The sequence below is a fragment of the Panthera uncia genome, chromosome D1 (assembly GCF_023721935.1).
Source record: "Panthera uncia isolate 11264 chromosome D1, Puncia_PCG_1.0, whole genome shotgun sequence".
Taxonomy (NCBI): Eukaryota; Metazoa; Chordata; class Mammalia; order Carnivora; family Felidae; genus Panthera; species Panthera uncia.
The window spans coordinates 55,142,757-55,165,653 of NC_064808.1; the positions used below are offsets into that span (position 1 = coordinate 55,142,757).

Below are 22,897 nucleotides of genomic sequence, written 5' to 3' on the forward strand. Positions count from 1 at the left end.
AAAAGAAAAAAAAACCCTAGACATTGGTCTTGGCAATGATTTTTTGGGTATAACACTAAAAGTACAAGCAACAAAAGCATAAAGAAACAAGTGGGACTACATCAAACTATCATCAAAATGAAAAGGGAACCTATGGAATGGGAGAAAATTTTTGCAAACCATCTATGTGATAAGTGGTTAACATCCAAAATGTGTAAGGAATCCATACAACGCAATAGCAAAAAAAAAAAAAAAAAAAAAAAAAAAAAAATCCAGTTGAAAAATGGACAAAAGACTGGAGCCCCTGGGTGGATCAGTTGGTTAAACGTTCGACTTTGGCTAGGTAAGTTAAACTCACGGCCCATGAGTTCAAGCCGCACTGGGGACTGTGTGCTGACAGCTCTAAGCCTAGAGCCTGCTTCACATTCTGTATCTCCCTCTCTCTCTGCCCTTCCCCTGCTCATGCTCTCTCTCTCTCTCTCTCTCTCTCTCTCTCTGTTACTCAAAAACAAACATTAAAAAAATTTTTTTAAACAAAAATGGGCAAAAGAATAGACATTTCCAAAGAAGACGTGCAAATGGCCAACAGGTACATGAAAATATGTTCAGCATCACTAATCAGGAAAATACAAATCAAAACCACAATGAGATGCCACCTCACGACTGTTGGAATGGCTGTTATCAAAAAGACAAGAGACAAGCGTTGGCAAAGCTGTAGACAAAAGGGAACACTTGTGCACTGTTGGTGGGAATATAAATTGGTACAGTCACTATGGAAAACAGTATAGAATTCCTCAAAACATTAAAAATAGAATTACCATGTGAGCCAGTAATCCCACTTCTGGATGTATATCCACAGGAAATGAAAAAAACACTTTCAGAGAGGTATGTGTACCTCATGTTTGTAGTATTATTGACAATAAGCAAGATATGGAAACAACCTAAACATTCAACATAAATAGATAAAGAAACTGATACACACACACGAATATTATTCAGCCATAAAAAAGAAGGAAATCCTGCTTTTTGTAACAACATGGAGAACCTTGAAGGCTTTATATTATGCTAGGTGAAATAAGAGAAAGACTAATAATACTTCATGTTCTTACTTGTATGCAGAATCTAAAAAAGTCAAATTTATAGTAATAGATATTAATATTAGTTGTCAAGGGCTGCAAGATGGGGGAAATTGGGAGATATTTGTCGAAGGGTATAAGCTCTTGGCTATAAGATTAAGTTCTCGGGATCTAATGTACTACATTACATACTGTGTGGTATGTATATACTGTTAATTGCTTATTCTCTATTGTATACTTGAAAGTTAAGAGAGTCTATCTTAAATGTTCTCACCACGCATAAGAGTAAATGGTAATCATGTGGGGGGATAGAAATCTTAACTAACCTTATTGTGATAATCATTTTGCAGTATACATATTTATCAAATCATCACATTGCACAACTTAAACTTACATGTAATATGTCAGTAATATCTCGATAAATCTGAAGAAAAAAAAGCCATCTTTACCAAGATGACAGAGGGCTACATCAAAGAGATTTATCTCCTCTCTTTCTTATTACTTTTCTATATTTTCAACACTTTTATAATGAGACTGTATTCAAGATGATATATGTAATCACTTAGAAATAAAATGAGGGGGAAGGTGACTTAAGAAATTTGACTTGTTTTGTGTTATACATTGACTGTTATATTTGTAACTTACCTTGATTCTAGTTCTGTTTTTACTACTAACCTGTTTTATGACCCTGAGCAAATAATTTCCTTTCTCTTGGCCTCAGTTTCCTCACTTATAAAATGTGAGGGTTAGGCTAGACCCATTATATTCCCAAAAGGTAAAAAATGTTGATGACATTTACTAACACTAGTTATGATGTATTGTCAAAGAATCTAGTTTATTTGAGGAAGAAGCTCTCCAATTATTCCAGGTTTGTTTAAACTTCAAAAATTGTACCTCCTCATGATATGATTTTTTTCAATATATTTTTATTTAACTGTGGTACAAGGTTGTGTATACTACTGTATCTATCTTTTTTTTTTAATTCTTCTTGATGTTTATTTATTCTGGGAGAAAACAGAGACAGAGTGTGAGAAGGGAAGGGGCAGGGAGAGGGAGAGATACAGAATCTGAGGCAGGCTCTGGGCTCTGAGCTGTCAGCACAGAATATGGATGAGAATCATAGGTAATAGTAGAACTCAGAGGTTCATCGTTTTGAGGTGTTTACTGTGTGTTTCATGAAAAGTGAGGAAGAGTTAGGACTTAAAGAGGGATTTAGGTGAAGAGAGCCATATTTTAAAGTCGGGATAGATGGCACAAAAACAGACACTCAGATCAATGGAACAGAATAGAGAACCCAGAAATGGACCTACAAGCATATAGCCAACTAATCTTTGACAAAGCAGGAAAGAATATCCAATGGAATAAAGACAGTCTCTTCAGCAAGTGGTGCTGGGAAAACTGGACAGCGACATGTGGAAGAATGAAACTAGACCACTTTTTTTACGCCATGCATAAAAATAAACTCAAAATGGATGAAGGACCTGAATGTGAGACAGGAAATCATCAAAACCCTAGAGGAGAAAGCAAGAAAAAAACCTCTCTGACCTCAGCCACAGCAATTTCTTACTTGACACATCTCCAAGGGCAAGGGAATTAAAAGCAAAAATTATTGAGACCTCATCAAGATAAAAAGCTTCTGCACTGCAAAGGAAACAGTCAACAAAACTAAAAGGCAACTGATGGAATGGGAAAAGATATTTGTAAATGACATATCTGATAAAAGGTTAGTATCCAAAATCTATAAAGAACTCACCAAACTCCACACCAGAAAAACAAATAATCCAGTGAAGAAACGGGCAGAAAACATGAATAGACACTTCTCTAAAGAAGACATCCAGATGACCAACAGGCACATGCAAAGATGCTCAACATCACTCCTCATCAGGGAAATAAAAATCAAAACCACACTCAGATACCACCTCATGCTGGTCAGAGTGGCTAAAATGAACAAATCAGGAGACTATAGATGCTGGCGAGGATGTGGAGAAACAGGAACCCTCTTGCACTGTTGGTGGGAATGCAAACTGGTACAGCCGCTCTGGAAAACAGTGTGGAGGTTCCTCAAAAAATTAAAAATAGATCTACCCTATGACCCAGCAATAGCACTGCTAGGAATTTACCCAAGGAATACAGGAGTGCTGATGCATTAGGGACACTTGTACCCAAGTGTTTATAGCAGCACTTTCAACAATAGCCAAATTGTGGAAAGAGCCTAAATGTCCATCAACTGACAAATGGATAAAGAAGATGTGGTTTATATATACAATGGAATACTACTTGGCAATGAGAAAGAATGAAATCTGGCCATTTGTAGCAACATGGATGGAACTGGAGAGTATTATGATAAGTGAAATAAGTCATACAGAGAAAGACAGATACTATATGTTTTCACTCCTATGTGGATCCTAAGAAACTTAACAGAAGACCATGGGGGAGGAGAAGGGGGGAAACAAGGTTACAGAGAGGGAGGGAGGCAAACCATAAGAGACTCTTAAATACTGAGAACAAACTGAGGGTTGATGGGAGGTGGGGGAGAGGGGAAAGTGGGTGATGGGCGTTGAGGAGGGCACCTGTTGGGATGAGCACTGTGTGTTGTTTGGAAACCAATTTGACAATAAATTATATTTAATATATTTAAAAAAACCTCTTTGATATTGGCCGCAGCAACTTCTTAACATGTCTCTGGAGGCAAGGGAAACAAAAGCAAAAATGAACTATTGAGACCTCATCAAAATAAAAAGCTTCTGCACAGGAAGGAAACAATCAGAAAAATTAAAAGGCAACCGACAGAATGGGAGAAGATATTTGCAAATGACATATCAGATAAAGGGCGAGTATCAAAAATTTATAAAGAATTTACCAAACTCCACACCCAAAAAACAAATAATCCAGTCAAGAAATGAACAAAAGACATGAATAGACACTTCTCTGAAGAAGACATCTAGATGGCCAACCGACACATGAAAAAATGCTCAGCATCCCTCAGCATCAGGGAAATATAAATCAAAACCACGATGAGATACCACCTCACACCTGTCAGAATGGCTAACATTAACAACTCAGGCAACAACAGGTATTGGTGACGATGCAGACAAGGAGGATCTCTTTTGCACTGCTGGTGGGAATGCAAACTGGTGCAGCCACTCTGGAAAACAGTACAGAGTTCCTCAAAAAATTGAAAATAGAACTACCCTACAACTCAGCAATTGCACTACTAGGCATTTATCCAAGGGATACAGGTGTGCTGTTTCGAAGGGACACATGCACCCCAACGTTTATAGCAGCACTATCAACAATAGCCAAAGTATGGAAAGAGCCCCCCAAATGTCCATTGATAGATGAATGGATAAAGAAGATGTGTGGAGTATTACTCAGCAATCAAAAAGAATGAAATCTTGCCATTTGCAACTACGTGGATGCAACTAGAGGGTTTTATGCTAAGCGAAATTAGTCAGAGAAAGACAAATATCATATGACTTCACTCATATGAGGACTTTAAGACACACAACAGATGAACGTAAGGGAAGGGAAGCAAAAATAATATAAAAACAGGGAGGGGGGCAAAACAGAAGAAACCCCTAAATATGGAGAACAAACAGAGGGTTACTGGAGGGGTTGTGGGAGAGGCGATGGGCTAAATGGGTAAAGGGCATTAAGGAATCTACTCCTGAAATCATTGTTACACTATATGCTAACTAACTTGGATGTAAATTAAAAAGAAAGAAAATTTAAAAAAAAAGTTGGGATAGAACCAAAGTATGTACAAAAACGAAGAGAATCGTCAGTTTTTTAGTTTTACTTAAAATTGAAAAGTTTTGTATTTCCAATTTGGCTCAGGTCATGATCTCAGGGTCATGGTATCAAGTCCCATGTTGGGCTTTGCACTGAGTGTGGAGCCTGCTTAAGATTCCCTCTCCCTCCCCCCCCCCCGCCGTTTCCCTCTGCCCCCCCCCCTGCTCGTGTTCTCTCACTCCCTCAAATTAAAAAAAAAAAAAAAACAAAAAACCCATATGATCCAATAATTCCACTACTGGCTAGTGGACTACCCAACACTAATTTGAAAAGATATATGCACCCTTGTGTTTATTGTAGCATTGTTTACAATAGCCAACATATAGAAGCAACCTCAGTGTCCGTTGCTAGACAAATGGTTAAAGAAGATGTATATACAGAGAATGGAATATTACACAGCCATAAAAAAGAATGAGATTGTGACATTTACAACAACATGGATAAACCTAGAGAGTATTATGCTAAGTGAAATAAGTCTGAGAAAGACAAATACCATATGATTTCACTTGTATGTTGAATCTAAAAAGAAAAAGAAGAAACAAAGCAGAGTCAGAGCTATAAATACAGAGAACAAACTGATGGTTTAAGAGGGGAAGCAGTTGAGGGATGGACTAAATAGGTATAGGGAAGGGGGAGATATAGGCTTCCAGCTATGGAATGAATAAGTAACAGAAATAAAAGGCACAGCATACAGTCAGTGATACTGTCATAGTATTTGTATTTGGTGAGCATAAGTTAATGTATAAACTTGTCAAATCACTATGTTATATACCTAAAACTAATGTAACATTATACACCAACTTACTCAAATGAGAAAAAAAAAGGAAAGTCTTCCTTTGATTATCTTGAGATTCTTGAATTCTGATAGGTATTCGTTCAACAGTTATCATTGGTAATGGGGAAAGTTTACTAAACCAGATTTTCTTTTCTTCCTAGGCGGCGATCATTAGTAGGGTTCAGTGTAGAATTGTGGCTTTAGATCTGCGAGGTCATGGTGAGTGATGTACTTAATTAGTCACTAACTCTGATAAATTTGCCAACCCCTTTGAATACTGTTAACTATTACAAGTTTCAATATGGCCACAGAATAACCTGGTCCATTCCATTTGGGCTCTTTGAGGGAAGTCTTAGTTTCCAGCTTTTACAAAAGATATTTTATAAATACACATATATGTTATTGTTTAGCTATGAAAATGTCCTTTAATGTAACCAAATTCTGATGCTGATGATGTATAAGGAATGTAAATAAATCTTTGCTAGGCTACTGGAGTTACATCTTCCTTAGGGTGCCCAATTATCAAGATGCATCTTTAACATAGAAAATCCTTGCTAAGCCCATCATACACAACCATAAAGTCTGCATTTCATTCCCAAAAGTAAGATTTTTAAAAGAGAATACTCTTGCTTTTATAATTTGTATTTTTGGGAATTTTATTTTTTTAAATATTTTCTTTTTAGGTGAAACAAAAGTCAAGAATTCTGAAGACCTGTCTGCAGAAACAATGGCAAAGTAAGTAATGTAATATTGTTTATACATCACCTAGCTTCCATTACTATTATAAATAGTAGTGTAACTATTTACTCTCCTAGTGAGACTGTTGTACAATAATTAGCATAGAGAAAATTTTATTTCTGTTGCTTTTCCCCTGTATTTGGTGTCTCCTTAGTATTTAATCCTGAAAGAAACCTCCATCTTTCTTGATATATTCAGCATTATGTCATCACATAAAGCACTTGAAAATTCTTTGAGTTACAGTGTAGTTTCTGTTGTCTTTTGCAAAGTTTTCTTCTGTTGACAGAGTTGAATAGAATCCGAATATCTATTGGGAACTTATGCTTGAAAAGGGGGTTGTATACAAAAGACCCTGCCATGTAAGATGTTCTTACGGTTTCCTGCCCATGTTCTTTATCCAACTTCCTAGAGAGACAAGAACAAGATATTAAAGAATTAATGAGGGGCACCTGGATGGCTCAGTCAGTTGAGAGTCCAACTTCGATTCAGATCATGATCTCACAGTTCATGAGTTCAAGCTCCGTGTTGGGCTCTGTGCTGACGGCTCAGGGCCTGGAGCCTGCTTTGAATTCTGTGTCTCTCTCTCTTTTTGCCCCTCCCCTGCTCGTGCTCACTCGCTCTCTCTCTCAAAAGTAAAACACACTAAAAAATTTTTTTAGAAAGAAGAATTAGTGATACCCTGGGCCTCAAGGTACAAGATGGCTATAGTATGTACAGTAGCCTCAAACATGGTCACTCATCAGATTTACCTAATAAGTGATTGAAATACAGATGATATGACCTTACCCCAGACCTACTGAATTAGTGCTTCTACCGGGGGGATCTGGACATTTATTTATATTTTGATAAAGCTCTGTAAAGAAATCTAATGCAGCCAGTCCTGTGACTGGTGTTTGGGAACCACTGACCTATATTGTAAACAGGATTCTTCTAACTACCCGGCTTTAATACATGGTCTCTCAAGTATTTGATCAACTTCGGCCAAAAATATCTTGTCCCTTCTTACTTTAGCAACTTTAATTCAAGAGTAAACTGTGTTACCTTCAGAAATGAAACTCATGTGGTCATAGTTTTATTGTTATAGCAGATACTGTTTGTGTGCTATCTGCCAGACTTTATTAAGTGTAAATTAAGCACTTATTAAGAATAAATAATTTAATTAAGTTATTTATTTTAATTATCTACATTATTCTATAGTGTACATATTATCCTTTTTTCTTGTTTTACCCAATGAGTATACAGACTCAGATTAAATGACTAGCTGTATGAGGTCACACAGTTAATAGACCAGAATTGTGATCATTCAACTATGGTGCTTGGCAGAGAGAGAGAAAAATAACAATATATGGTACCATTCCATTCAATGACCATATGCCTGAGAAACCATGAGAAGGGAGCTAAGAATCTGTTCTCTCAGTTGTTCCTAATGCCTTTGTAATATGAGAACAATAAAGCCCAAGATAATCAAGTATGTTGGTGATACCTATTGAAAGATTTGTGAACAATTTTTAAGGTTTCCTGACTGTTGACAAAAAAGTGAAATCCATCATCTAAGTCGCCAGGTTGCCAAAGGGTTATGATGCCTTGGATGATGTCCTACAGGAATTTGAAGAATTAATTGAGGGAGGACCTGAAGGATACATTGCCTAATAATGTATCAGTCTGAGACAATCAGGAAAGAAAAATCACAGTAATTTAAACAGGGAAAGTTTAGTATAAAGACTTATTAACTATAATAGGAGATTGGAGTAATGAAGAATTGGCTAATAAGAAATAACGAGAACAGGGGCGCCTGGGTGGCTTAGTTGGTTGAGCATCCAACTCTTGATTTCTGCTCAGGTCATGACCTTAGGGTTGTGGGATCAAGCTCCACATCTGTATCTGGCTCTGCACTGAGCATGGAGCCTGCTTAAGATTCTCTCTCCCCACCTCTGTCCCTGCTCTCATGCTGGCTCTCTTAAAAAAAAGTAGTAAAGAGAACACTGAAAAATATATGTTTAATTAACTTGATTGTGGGAGTCATTTCACAATATACTCATATATCAAATCATCACATTGTACACTTTAAATATATTAAAATTTTATCGGTTATACCTCAGTAAAGCTGGAATACTTTTCAAGAAAAAGGAAGAATAGCAGATATAAGAAGCAGAGAACTACACCTTGGGCTGACAGAGAACACTAATGGAAGAGGTTGAGATTTAGACCCTGTTGTAGAGGGCATGACTGTGGCTTACTAAAGACAGAGAAGTCATTTGGATGCCACTTTGGCAGAACTGGCCAGATACCTGCCCTCTAGGGTGCAGGGGAAGCTGTTCACAGGGAGGTATCTCACCAGAGGCACTCTGCAACAAAAATATCGGGAATGGTTCCAAAAATCTGCTATATAACATGGTACCTATACTTAATAATGACATAATCGTGTACTTAAAAAGTTTGTTAGGAGGATAAATATCATGTTAAGTGTTCTTATCTCGTGCACACACACACACACACACACACACACACAAAGGAACTTTTGGAAGTGTTTATTACCTTAACCATAGTGATGGTAACACAAGTGTATACATATATCCCAACTTACCAAATTATATACATTAATTATTTGCCATTTTTATGTACCAATTTTATCTTAATAAGACTAGGGAAAAATTGGGCCTGGGGGGATGGTGTGCCAGAGAAGCCACCTGTGCTGCAGGATTTGGGCACTGGGGAAGCTGTGTGTGCTATAGTGCTTCCCATGCTACATGAACTAGGAGCAAAACCCTTTCTGCAGTGTCTCTCCTGCACTCTCTACTGATAAAGCTTAACATTATGCCAGCTGCAAAGGAAAAATATTTAAAGGCCTCAGATCCAATTTTGGAGAACATGCAAGGAAGGATGAATTGGAGCTGAGAGTTGCCAGTTGATAACTGGCAAGAAAGGTAAAAAGAAATAGATGACTAAAACCATCCAGCATAGTTGAAGATGATTACCAAGAACCAGAAGAGCTAATAAGTTAGATTATTGTTGAAATAGTCAAAACAATAAAACATTTATATGATTTCTGAATTCAGTCACTCTGAAACAAAAATCTCAAAATGGGTATATTTAATGGACAATTAATGTAATTTTCAAGTAGTACTGACAGCATGATATTTCCCTTGTGTATCAACTTCGGAATCTCAACCATACATAAAATATAATTCCCCTGAAAGTAGAAGAACCAAGAATTGGTTCAGGTTGCTCTGATACTCTTTTTCTTTTATGTCTGTTGCTTCTCAGGAAATGAACCCATTATTGATAAGTATGATAGAATCTCCTTTTAAAGCATCTACCTAAATTGTGGCATATCTAGTTACAGCTAGTTATGTAGATAAGATCTGCTTCTTCATCTTTGTTTTATTTTTCTGGAACTTCAGAACATGTCTCAAGGCACTAATCTTGGTAGTTTGGCTAACTTTAATAAGAATAAATTTCTCCTTGTAGTAGATGATCAGTAACCACCTTTTACCTGGATGAAATACACTTTTGCTAAGCTTAGATGCAGTATGGAGTTGCTTTGTTTCAGACCTTGTCCACCTTCATCACAGAACCCCTGCAACTAGGTTACTGAGTATTTTAGGGAGACCTGGACTTAGATAATCTTCTATAGCATCCTTTTATTTTATTATAGTTGTTACCAACCAAAAGTTTTAACTTTAACTCCAAAGGAATATTTTTAAACTATTTTTTTTCACTTATAAAGTTGGGGGCCTCCTTGTATGCCATTCAGATTATCTGCAGGTGCTACACCTACCCTATTCACATCTGTAATTGTTTTATGAGATTAAAAAAAATGTATTCATTTTTGAGAGACACAGAGTACAAGCAGAGGAAGACAGAGAGAGAGGGAGACACAGAATCTGAAGCAGGCTCCAGGCTCCGAGCTGTCAGCACGGAGCCTGATGCGGGGCTCGAACCATGAACTGAGAGATCATGACCAGAGCCTAAGTCGGACGCTTAACTGACTGAGCCACCCAGGTGCCCTGTTTTATGAGATTTTTAAGATTAATTTCTTCTGAGGGGCACCTGGGTGGTTCAGTCAGTTAGGCATCTGACTCTTGGCTTCTCCTCAGGTCATGATCTCACAGTTTCATGAGTTTGAGGCCTATGTTGGGCTCTGTGCTGGTGGTGTGGAGCCTGCTTGGGATTTCTGTCTCTTCCCCTTCCCAACTCATGCTGTGTCTATCTCTCTCAAAATAAATAAATAAACTTTAACAAAAAGATTAATTCATAGCATTTACTTTTTCCATTCTAAATACTTTGGAGATCATATTCAAAAGGCTCTGTTTCCTATATCCACATCTGCTCTATTTGGCTAACACCGTATGGGTGCTTGAGGTATATAATAACACCCAGCAACACAAAACTGTCTTTTGAAGTTAACTGACTCAGCCACTCCCAGAAGACAGTAAAGCCAGTGGTCTCTGAAAACATACCATACCTACCTATTGCTGTAGCAAAGAGGGCCTATATGCAAATTAAACCCAGGTTCCTACTTCAGTTCTCATTTTCAGAACTTTAAGGTTTGACTTTGTTAACCGATCCACTCAATTAAAAACTAAGACAGAAGTCAATAAAAATTAGCTCTGAACATCTTTCTAGTTTCTCAGAACATTGTACTTACATTTATGTTCATATTTCAAGCAACTTACTTGACAAATTATAAGTAACAACCTTTGGATAGCATTTATACTTTTCAAAGTAGTTTTCATTCACTGTTTCAGTTAATCTTGAATAGTAAATTATGTGTGTGTGTATATATATACATATATACACACACACATATATATTTAGTAAATCATATTCTTGTCTTCATCTTATAGATATAACTGCCTGAGAGATTAAATAACTAATTCAAGTCCACATAATAAAAAATAAAGTAGGGCTGCAATTCATCTTGTGACTCTAAACTTTACTACGTTAGAATGCTTAATAAAATTGTTTTCTGTTTTATAGTTGGGGAAATTTAGGCATAGAGCACTTAAATTATTTGTCCAGAGTTTCAAGCTTACATTTAAAATAAAGGTATATGAAAATCAGAAAACTTGGGTTCTTGGTCCTGTTTATCAGAAGAGCTAAATGTGTGGCTACATGAATAGATACTGGGGGTGGGGGCGGGGGCATGCTAAGAGATTGACATAGGTATATTTTCAAGATGGCCCAGTAGACCTTTACAGTCTTAGCACTGTTAGTTGCAGACTAAACAAAGGAATTAGGAAAGAAAACGATTTTTAGTGTTGTCAGAGAGCATTCCCAGCTTTGTTTCCTTCTCTTTGCAGGGATGTTGGCAATGTGGTTGAAGCCATGTATGGGGACCTCCCTCCTCCAATTATGCTGATTGGACATAGTATGGGTGGAGCTATTGCAGTCCACACAGCATCATCTAACCTAGTGCCAAGCCTCCTGGGTCTCTGTATGATCGATGTTGTAGAAGGTAAGTTTTCTTAGTACTGACTAAATCAAAATCTTTGATTTATAAGAGATCCATGGTAGATTATTATTACCTTATTTTAATTTATTGATCTCTACTCATCTTGAACTATGTCCCTCTGTCTTTATATCGTTTTTTATGTTACTTTGTGGCAAAGGCATTCTGAGTATTTTTTAATTGACATACAAATTGTGTTAGTTTCAGTTGTATGACATAATGATTCAATATGTGTATATATTATGAAATGATCACCACAGTATGTGTAGTTAACATCCATCACCACATATAATAAATTATTTTTCTTGTGATGAACACTTTTAAGATCTACTGTCTTCGCAACTTTCAAATACACAATATATATTATTAACTGTAGTCACTATACTGTACATTATATCCTGAAGACTTTTTTATTTTATAACTGGAAGTTTGTACCTTTTGACACCTTCACCCATTGCACCCATACCCTATATTATATGATCATTTCCCATGTCATTGAAAACTCTTTGTAAATATCTTTTAGGGCTACATAATGTTTCAATTGTATGTATGTCCCATAATTATATTTAATGTTAAAAAGAAGCTGCCATGTCTTTTATGACCCAGCCTCAGAAGTCATACGATTGCTTATACAAGTCAGCCCCTATTCAGTATGAGAAGACTACACAAGGGAGTGAATATCAAGAGGCAAAAATCACTGGAGGCCATCTTCGAAGCTTGCTATCACGTCAATCTCTGAATTTTTTTAAGCTGCATCTTTTTTCCCCAAAACATCACTGAATTCTACCATCATTGAGGGCAGATATACACAGTTGGCCCAGTAAATGTAAATGCTTAGAATATGTTAAGTGCTGTGGTTAAAGTATTTGTTTAACATCTAGGTACAGCCATGGATGCACTTAATAGCATGCAGAATTTCTTACGTGGTCGTCCTAAAACCTTCAAGTCTCTAGAGAATGCCATTGAATGGAGGTAACCCACAAATCTATATTGTCTATATTTTGAATGTTAGATTCTAACTGTCCTTTTCCATCAGCTCAGGCACCAAGTTCAAAAGAATAGTTCAGTTTCCAAGCCTTAGCTTTATTATAATATCACATGTGGAAACATTTATGTAAAGTGCAGAATTATTTTTAGTATTTTAAATGTTTCACACTTGGCCCAGTTGTCTAAAATCCATCCTTTTCCTAATACACTATAGTACCTCCTACAATTTTAATAATTATGGATTATCTCCTGTCTAGCTATCTCCATTTCTGAGGTAGGAGTTTGGACTAAATGAGACTCTAAGGCCTTTTCTACTTCTGATGCTTCATGTTCTGGATTCACTTTCTGTGTTCCAGAGAAAATGGTGGAGAAACAGAGGATGGGCATAGGTTCCTTTCTCAGTTTTTATTTGGGTTTGGGTAAATAAAAACCCTTTGGGTAAACAGTTTTCATAAAAATCACTGAATTGGCTATGACTTCCACTAAAGTAAAGGCTGTTTTGTCATTAATTTATTCATTAATTCAATTATTTGATTAAATATTTATTAAACACTTTGTGCTAAAGGGTGAAATTTCAGAAATGAGTAAAACACTGCCCCTCCCCCAAAGAAATCAATCTTAGGATAAAAAACTTTAGTATCCTCTCTTCCTACCTCTTCTTCAAAATCCATCTCTAGTTCCTTTCCCAGAACCCTTCTCTAAGTCCTCCAAACCATTCAGATTACTCCCTCAGTTAAATTGCTAAAGACCTCTGTCTATATTATATTGTGTTTACCTCTTAAGTCTCCCCAAAAGGATATGCTTGTATTGTTAATTTTCATTCCTGTCTTAAGATTCTTCCTACATCATAAGGGCAGAAGTTATCCTCTATTTCTTTTGTACTTTCATATAGCATACAGCATACTGCTGGCTGCCTTAGCAGGCAGAACATATCTGTTCATTGAATCAAAGAGATCAGCTGGAAATTAAGGACCTGGTAAATGTATCTGAGGTAGTTTTTCTAAGACAGAGGGTCTCATGCCAAATATGGCTTGCCAAAATGATGTTTGTGTTTGGTGAGGTTGCTTCTATCTCTCCTTGCTCACACTACTGAGGTGCAGGATTCCTGTTCCCTCATCAACACCAAAGATCTCTCCATCTTTGGCAGCCACAGCATTTCCGAATGAAGCTGCTGCCAGTTCAGCATGTATCTGAGGCACCCTGCCTTCTTCCCCAGGAGCAAACAGTGAGAAAATTATTCCAAATAACTTTTTTTTAAATTTTTAAAAAAAATGTTTATTTATTTTGAGAGAGGGAGAATGAGCCAGCATGGGGAGGGGCAGAGAGAGAGGGAGAGAATTCCAAGCAGGCTGCACACTATCAGCACAAAGACTGATGTGGGGCTTGGTCTCACAGACCATGAGATTGAACCATGAGATCAAGAGTCAGACACTTAACTGCCAGAGCCCTCCAGGGACCCCCCACCAAATAACTTTTTAAATTTATTCAGTAAACTTTGGTTTTTTAGTCCCTAAGATGTGTTACTTACTACCTGATTAAGAACTGGAGATGAATCAGACTTAGTTCCTATCATCCAAAAACTGGGAATACAAACAAGTAAATATTTAAACACAGTACAGTGAAGGAAGCACAAAGTTATAGAAGATAGGTACTTAATCCAGCATGAGGGTATTGGTAGATCTTTTCTTAAAAGAGAAAAGGTGGCTCAGTTGGTTAAGCCTCCGATTTTTTATTTCAACTTAGATCATGATCTCACAGCTTGTGAGTTCAAGCCCCATGTCAGGTTCTGTGCTGACAGCTTGGAGCCTGCTTGGGATTCTCTCTGTTCCTCTTCCTCTGCCCCTTCCTCGCTCGTGCACTCTCTTTCTCTCAAGATAAATAAACTTTAAAAAGAGATAGAGTCTTGATTCTAGTGGCAGATGTGGGATAGGATGAGGGTTCTGTTTGTTGTATGTTAAAATGTTCTGCGTTGTATAAGAGCCACTGATTTTTAGATCCCACTTCTTGAACCTGAGAATCGGAAAGAATACTATGAAGTATTTCATAATTTTGTACTCGGCTGGATATCTGAATCAAGTTTATGACTCATAGTTATTGTGGATATTCCAGGTTTTAAAAAAGATGTTGAAATACAAAGCCAACCTGTTTAATTCAGTAAAGATTTAAATCAAAGTGAATTCCCACTTCTGCTTTCTTGGTCATCCTAATGAGAGACAGTAGGTCATAGTCATTAGAAGCCTAGGCTTTAAAAGTTGGACAGATAAGGATTTACACTTTGGTTTCATCACTCTGGCTGCTCTGAGGAAAACACTAGGGGAAGGGAAAGGGATGGGTGTGATAATGGAAGTGGGAAATTGATTAGGAGGCAGTTGTAGTAGTATAGGAGAGTAATGATGGTAAGCATAGACTAGGATGACAACAGAGGAAGTAATATGTCATATTTGGAATGTATTTTGAAGATACAACTGACAGGAATGCCTTACAGATCGGATATCAGGAGAGAAATGAGGGGTGGGGGTAGGAGGAGGCACAGCATTCAAGGATAACTTTTAGATTTTTAGTCCAAGCAATCAGGTGAATGGTGGAGACAAAGAGAAGTAGATTTGGGAGCAGGTAAAGGGTCAGGGAATCAGGATTTTTGTTTGGATAAACCGAAATGGTTATTATACCTCTAAGCAGAAATGTCAAGTAGTTACTGGTCTATACTAGGTAGAAGAGGCTGAGTTAGAGATAAATTGGAGAATCATTATTACATAGATAATATTTAAAGCCAAAAGATTGAATGCAGTCACCTAGGGATTTGATATTGATAGAAAAATTCCAAGAACTGAGCCTTGGGAAACTCCACAATATTTAGAGCTTGGGAAAAAGAGAAAGATCCAACAAAGGAAACTGAAAAGTCATAGTTGGTGAGATAGAAGGAAAACTAAAGGAGTATAGCAAGTGTTTATAGAAGGAGGGAGAGAGCATCTGTGTCACATGCTGAGAGATCAGTTAAGATGAGGACTAAAAAATGACCATTAAAATTGACCTGAGGGGCGCCTGGGTGGCTCAGTCGGTTGAGCGTCCGACTTCAACTCAGGTCATGATCTCACAGTCTGTTAGTTCGAGCCCCACGTTGGGCTCTGTACTGACAGCTCAGAGCCTGGAGCCTGTTTCAGATTCTGTGTCTCCCTCTCTCTCTGCCCCTGCCCAGCTCATGCTCTGTCTCTCTCTCTGTCAAAAATAAACATTAAAAAAAAAATTTTTTTTTAATTGGCATGAGTAAAGGTGACCTTGACAAAGACAATCACAGAAAATAAGTAGGCGATAACCCCCCCCTCCAAATATATGTTTGAGGATATTAGTTGGGAAAAGGATAGGAGATGACAAAATGGAGAAAGCAAGTAAGATAACTTATTTTTTAGGATAACTTTTGGGAAGTTTTGTTGTCTAGGAGAGCAGAAAAATGGGATGGTATCTAGTAGTGAATGTGGGGTTGAGAATGTTTTTAAAAGATGTTTTATAATATCCGCTAGAGAAAAAAAAATGATGACACATAGGATAATAATTTATAGCAAGAAGAGATGCAAACCAGTTCCTAAGGTTGGCCTTGAATAGGGACAGAGGTGTTTCATATATTAAACAGTCATCAAGGAAGAGTATGTGATTTATAAATACTGGTAGATTTGTAGATTCTGTAGGTTCAGTTGGTGGATGGAAAATTCAGTTGGTGGATCTGTTGGTGGATAGAAAAATGAATAGTTCTGATCACATCTATCATTAAAATAGGAAGCAAGGTCTTTATCTAAAGGGGTTGCCCTTTAAAATTTTACATGATTTTTTAAGCTAAAAAATTAGATTTAAAAAAATGCATTCTGATTGCCTGCTTCAGGTAGTGTTTCCAGTTCCCCCTGGGACATGAAGCTGCTTTGCTTGGCCCTTAGTCATATGTAGGTAGATAACTGAGAGGCCTAATCTATTAAAATAGTATCTAAGCTTCTGAATTCTATATCATAGCATGCAAGGCCCTCTAAGAACTCATCTCTGCCCACCTGTCCCTTTCTCCTATTCACACTCCTCCTTTGCTTTCCCCTGCTTCTCCTTGCACTCTGTCCTTATCCTACTGACTTTTCCACATCACAGTGCCTTTGTTCACAATGTGCCCTCTGTCTGTAATGCTCTGCCCATCCCTCCCCCTTTTTTTAGAGAGAGAGAGAGAGAGAGAGAGCGCAAGCTTGAGCTGGAGAAAGGGGGAGAAGGAGAAAGAGAATCTTAAGCAGGCTCCACGCTCAGCACAGAGCCTAACACAAGGCTCTATCCTATGACCCTGAGATCATGACCTGAGCTGAAACCAAGAGCTGGACACTGAACCAACGGAGCCACTCAGGCTCCCGTTTTTAAATTTTATTTGAGAGAGAGAACGCGAGACCATCCTCTTTTATCTTCCACTGAACTCCTTTTCTCCTCAGTTTAGGCAGGACATTTTGGGGAGCTTTCTTTAATGTCTTCATTCAGAATCAAGTGATTCCTTTGAACCTTGCCTTTGTTATACTGAAACTATCTGTGTTTCTTTCTCCCCCCTGAATTAGGTGCTTCTTGAACATAGGCCTGGCACATAGTATCCTCCTGGTAAATATTTGCAGAACTGAAATGACTTGAATGTCTTTAACCTAATTTTTACTACTTGGCTTATAGCCATAATAACCAGGTAGGAAGTAGTGGTTATCTCCATAGTAAGCTATATTGGCAAACACAACTTTGTAGTAGGTTCCACAGAATCTGCAGAATTATTTGTTTGACCCTAGTGACGTGATAAAATGGTTGCTGAATAACCTCTTTCCCTTCTCACTTTTCTAGTGTGAAGAGTGGTCAGATTCGAAATTTGGAGTCGGCCCGTGTCTCCATGGTTGGCCAAGTCAAACAGTAGGTCTTATTTTTTCCCTATTGGGCTCTTTAGAGACTGCAACATGGTGAGAGAATTACAGATTGCTTTTTGTTATACACCTGTCCTACCATCCTGAATGCCTTTATTATTTTAGATAATTTTGACAAATGAGCTCAGCTGGGCTAGCGGCATAGCTTTTCTTTCTTTACTTTTTTTTTTTTTTTTTTTTTGAAGAAATCCCAAAGCCTGTATAATACAGGACTACCATATTAATGTAACTCTGGGTGTTAAAAGGTGAAAAATCCCAGAGAATGGATATTAAAAATTAAGTGTCCATTCTAGTGCTAGAAGTGATCATTTTATTCTGGTAATAATCTCCTTCTTAGCCAAACCTGATTGTGAGGAAATTACAGTATAAAAGCTTTAGCATAACCTGAGTGAAAGCCAGATTCTATGGCTAAGCTAAGAATATTTAGCCCAGCTGATCTTCTTGGATAGGGTTACATGAGTCCTGGGTATTGCTATGTAGTCAGAAAATGAACGTTAGATGAATTGAGAAAATGTTGCCCAAGGGAACAACAGGGAGCACAGGAGTTGATGAAAATGATAATGGTATTATTGAATGCCTGCTATTTGCTGGGTACAAGGTATTTTATATACACCTCATTTTTAAGACCTTACCTTATGCAAATTTTCAAATATATAAAAGTAGAATAATACAATGAACCCCAATGTACATAATGCCTATTTTCAACAGTTACTAATGGCCAGTCTTTTTTCATCTGTGCCCCTATTTATTTACCCTAAGCACAACATTTTTTGAAATATATTCCAATGGTAAGGACACTTTAAACACAATCACAGTACCATTATCACACCTAAAAAAATAGTTCCTTAATATCATCAAATGTCTATTCAGTATTCATGTTTCTGATTGTCTCACAAATAATTTTCTTACAGTTTAAGTCAGAATTACAATAAAGTGATATATATCAATTGACTATATCTCTTAAGTATCTTTTAATTTAGTTTCCACTTTTGTCTCATTTTTTTTCCTTGCGATTTATTTGTTGAAGAAACCTGGTTGTTTGCCCTGTAGAATTTTCCACAATCTGGATTTGCTGATTGATTCCTGAAGGTGTAATTTAATATGCTCTCTCTTCCCTGTATTATTATTTTTTTAATTTTTATTATTTTTTTATTTCAAGAGAGATAGCGAGCAAGTGGGGGAAGGGCAGAGAGAGAGAGACAGAATCCCAAGCAGGCCCGCACTGTCAGCACAGAGCCCTATGAGGGTCTCAAAAACCATGAGATCATGTTCTGAGCCGAAATCACATTAAGAGTCAGACCCCACAGTCAGATGTTTAACTAATTGAGCCACCCAGGCACCCCAAGTTTTTGGTTTTTGGGTTTGTTTGTTTGTTTGTGTTTTGTTTTGGTTTTTTTTTTTTTGTGCCCTGTATTGTTTGTAAATTGTTAGTTAGATCCAGAGATTTGGTCAGGTTCAGCTTTATTTATTGTTATTTTGGCGTTTTGTTTGTGAGAATACATACTGCCAATAGGAAGCACGTAATGTCTGGTTATCTCCTTTTTTTGAGTGTTGGTAACCATTGATGACCATTATGTGGATTCAGTAACTCATTTGCACTACCTCATTTAGTCTTTACAGTACCTCTTTAAGATAAGTATTGTTTTATAGATGAGAAAATAGAAGTTCAGAAAGGTAAAGTAGTTTTCCCCGGATCACACAGCTAGTGAATAACAGCTCAAATTCAGTCTCCTGTGTATTTGACTTCAAGCCCTATATTATGGATTTTATGCCTAAAAATGCAATTTGAGTAGTAATATCTGACAGACACATGCAGTATTCAAATAAGCTGTGAGACTGCCCACTTTTTAATGCCTAAATATTTTAAGATCTGACTTGTTTAAGTAGTGATGAAGCATTTCATGAGGAAGTTATATGGCTTGTGTTCAGGTAGTTCAGTGATTGTAAAATTTTACTTAATATGTAAATTTAAGTGTTTTCTCTTAATATGTAAACTTGTGTATATAGTGTATGTTTTAATTGTCACATAGATATCAGATGGAACCTTCCTGCCCTTCTTGATCTATGTGAAATTCCCTTGAACCTCCTAATCCATAGCTTGGAAATGTAAAGTACATATTGTTTCTTTGTTATACTACTTTGACCCTAGATGTGAAATTTGACACCTCAAGTGCCATAGAAAACCCCCCCACTTGACAAAATATTTTATGAACATACACTTTACTGAGATTGGTAGAGGAGACAGGGAAGGACAAGTGATAACTGTTAAGAATCCACCACTGAAGTTTCAGTGGCCCTTCAGTTTATCCACCTCTTTTTATCTCATTGTCTCTTCTCTTCTCCCTTCACTCTCCCTATCAAGTACAAAATAACAGATTCTTCTTTATCATGCAGAACAGACCTTAGCACTAGTTGCTACCTAGGCTCTTGGGATTTTTACCTATAATATTGTCAGTGTACTTTTTCCAACAAGTTCTTTCTAAAAGGAATTATGGTACCAGCTGGTCATATAATAATAATTTTTCTACCTAATTATATAAGAGACATTGTTTTTTAGAGGAAAAACAACAGTAATTGGTTGGATCATATGTTCTAATCTCCAAGGTTCAGCTGCCTATGGTTATTGTAATTGCCAGTTTCTATTAGCCAATTAAAAGTGGGGGCCTTTTACCATTCTGTTTGAGACTTGTTCTATTGTAAACAGGGTACAGTAGAAAAGTACCATGCTGTCATGTTAATTGGGCCTGGATTTGCCTTCCAGCCTCATGTACTAATGAGCCAGGTGATCTTGGACAATTTTTTTTTTTTTTAACTTTTCAGGGCTACCTCATAGGATTGTTATGAGAATTATATAAGATAATACCAGTAAAACTGTTGCCACCATGACTCAAGGAATGGTTAGTTACTCCCTTCTGTGGGTCAGTATTGGTGCAAGAACTGGAAACCAGGCCTCAGAGTATAGTCCTTCATTGGCCATGACCTTCCATAGCCCTGGCCTACTTCTATACATTTTAAAATGCACATTTTTCACATCCTCCTTCTCCCAGAAGCATGGTCAATTTTAACTGACATTTGATTTTAAAAGACCATAAGTATCAGTATCTCTGAGATAATTTGTATATAATAGAGAGATATATGGTAACACTTTCTAAAAAAAAAAAAACCTAGGTGTGAAGGAATTACAAGTCCAGAAGGCTCAAAATCTATAGTGGAAGGAATCATAGAGGAAGAAGAAGAAGACGAAGAAGGAAGTGAGTCAGTAAACAAGAGGAAAAAGGAGGATGACATGGAGGTGAGTGAAAGCCGGCATTCTTGGAAGGATGGAGTATGGAATGGTTCAGAGTGTGTGGGGGTAGGGAAGGGGAGGTGACGTGTCCTTTTTTTGCCATTGGATATTTTAGGGGGTGAAGATGTTATAGATATTTAGGTTAACTATAGGATATAAGGCACCGTTGATAGCTCTGACAAATTGGAACATAAAACTTCACAGTATATACCCTCCCCTCAAACAGCTTGCTCTCTCATCAGGCTCTTTCTCACCTCATTACTTCTGTTCCTGAGGTTTATCTCATGAGACAATCTCATTTCCTACTAGTCTATGCTAAGCCCATTAGATCTTACTTATCTTTCAAGGTATATCTCTTAAGGGATGTTTTCTGACCTCATTTTATATCAGTCCCTCTCCAGTATAGCACTGAGAGTCTGTATGACATAACTTAACACTCTTTTTTGAAGTCATGGCTGAGTTATAGAATTGTTTTTCATAAACCACATTCAGAGATACTATGGTCTCTTGTAGTCATCTCTAGAATGCATAATCAATGTCCTCTAATTTCACGATAATTTGTCTCCCAACAAAAATAACCTGTGTATTTTAAGCACAGGATCTGATGTTCTATATGAATTTCCTTATTATTTAGCTTGGAGTTGTGTGCATAGCAAATGTCCTGTGAGTACTTGTTGAGCACTTGATTTGAGGATAATAGTGGGAAAGAGTACTTTTTTTCTTGGAAATGGTTGTGAGCATGAGCAGCAGACTTTCTGGGATGGATTATAAACATTTTACTAATGGCAAATAATGGAATTGGTATACACCACATATCCCTTTACATTTGGAGATGCTACTGTTAGCAAGGAGGAGAGTACATTGACCCTTGAACAACATGGGAGTTAGGGACACTGACCCCCACACGGTCAAATCCAAGTATAACTACTAACTACCCAAAAACTTAATTACCAATAACCTACTATTAACCAGAAGCCTTACCAATAATATAAACAGTTAATTAGTACATAATTTGTATATTTATATGTATCAAATACTGTATTCTTACAATAAAGTAAGCTAGACAAAAGAAAATGTTATTAAGAAAATCATGAAGAAAAAAAATACATTTACAGTACTGTACTGTTTTCAGTGAAAAAAATCTGCGTATAAGTGGACCTGTGCAGTCCAAACCTATATTGTTCAAGCATCAACTGTATGTTTATCAAACAGTATTTTTAATTTAATGAGGTTCTTTCTGTCATCCTTAAGATCAATAAATAATTTGTTGTACCTCTTTGGAGTTTACAAAAACATAAATAATGCATGACTAATTTGCCTTCCCTACACTGTGTGAGGTGAGGAGAGATCTTTTCTCCCATGTTAACAGTTAGAAACTGAGACTCAGAGGGGCACCTGGGTGGCTCAGTCAGTTAAGCGTCCGACTTCGGCTCAGGTCATGATCTCGTGGTCCGAGAGTTCGAGCCCTGCGTCGGGCTCTGTGCTGACAGCTCAGAGCCTGGAGCCTGTTTCGGATTCTGTGTCTCCCTCTCTCTGACCCTCCCCCATTCATGCTCTGTCTCTCTCTGTCTCAAAAATAAATAAACATTAAAAAAAAAATTAAAAAAAAAAAAAAAAGAAACTGAGACTCAGAGATGAAGAGACTTGCCCAAGGTAATCGAGTAATATTTAGTAGATTTGAGACTCTGATACAAACTGCCAATTACTTTTTGTCTTCTATGTACTGCAAACTATACTAAGTGCATCACATTTATCGTCCCGAGTTCTCGTTTTAGCTCTGCATTATAGATATTATCACTGTTTTATAAGTCAGGTACAGATACTTGCCTACAGTCACGTATAAATGTTAGCACTAAAACACATCCAGATCCTCTGATATTTAACTCCAGCTCATTT

At 37.2% G+C, this 22,897-nt stretch overlaps 1 protein-coding gene across 3 annotated transcripts in view; it reads left to right on the forward strand.

The window, feature by feature from the left end:
* The window catches only part of PPME1 (protein phosphatase methylesterase 1), an 88,204-nt gene that overhangs the window by 48,913 nt on the left and 16,394 nt on the right, over window positions 1–22,897 (forward strand). For all 3 annotated transcript variants that reach the window (XM_049652127.1, XM_049652145.1, XM_049652137.1), the window contains exons 4-9: window positions 5,784–5,841; window positions 6,306–6,357; window positions 11,664–11,818; window positions 12,694–12,784; window positions 17,639–17,704; window positions 20,884–21,007. In XM_049652127.1, coding sequence (XP_049508084.1) covers window positions 5,784–5,841; window positions 6,306–6,357; window positions 11,664–11,818; window positions 12,694–12,784; window positions 17,639–17,704; window positions 20,884–21,007 — 546 coding nt within the window. The remainder of the gene's footprint in view (window positions 1–5,783; window positions 5,842–6,305; window positions 6,358–11,663; window positions 11,819–12,693; window positions 12,785–17,638; window positions 17,705–20,883; window positions 21,008–22,897) is intronic.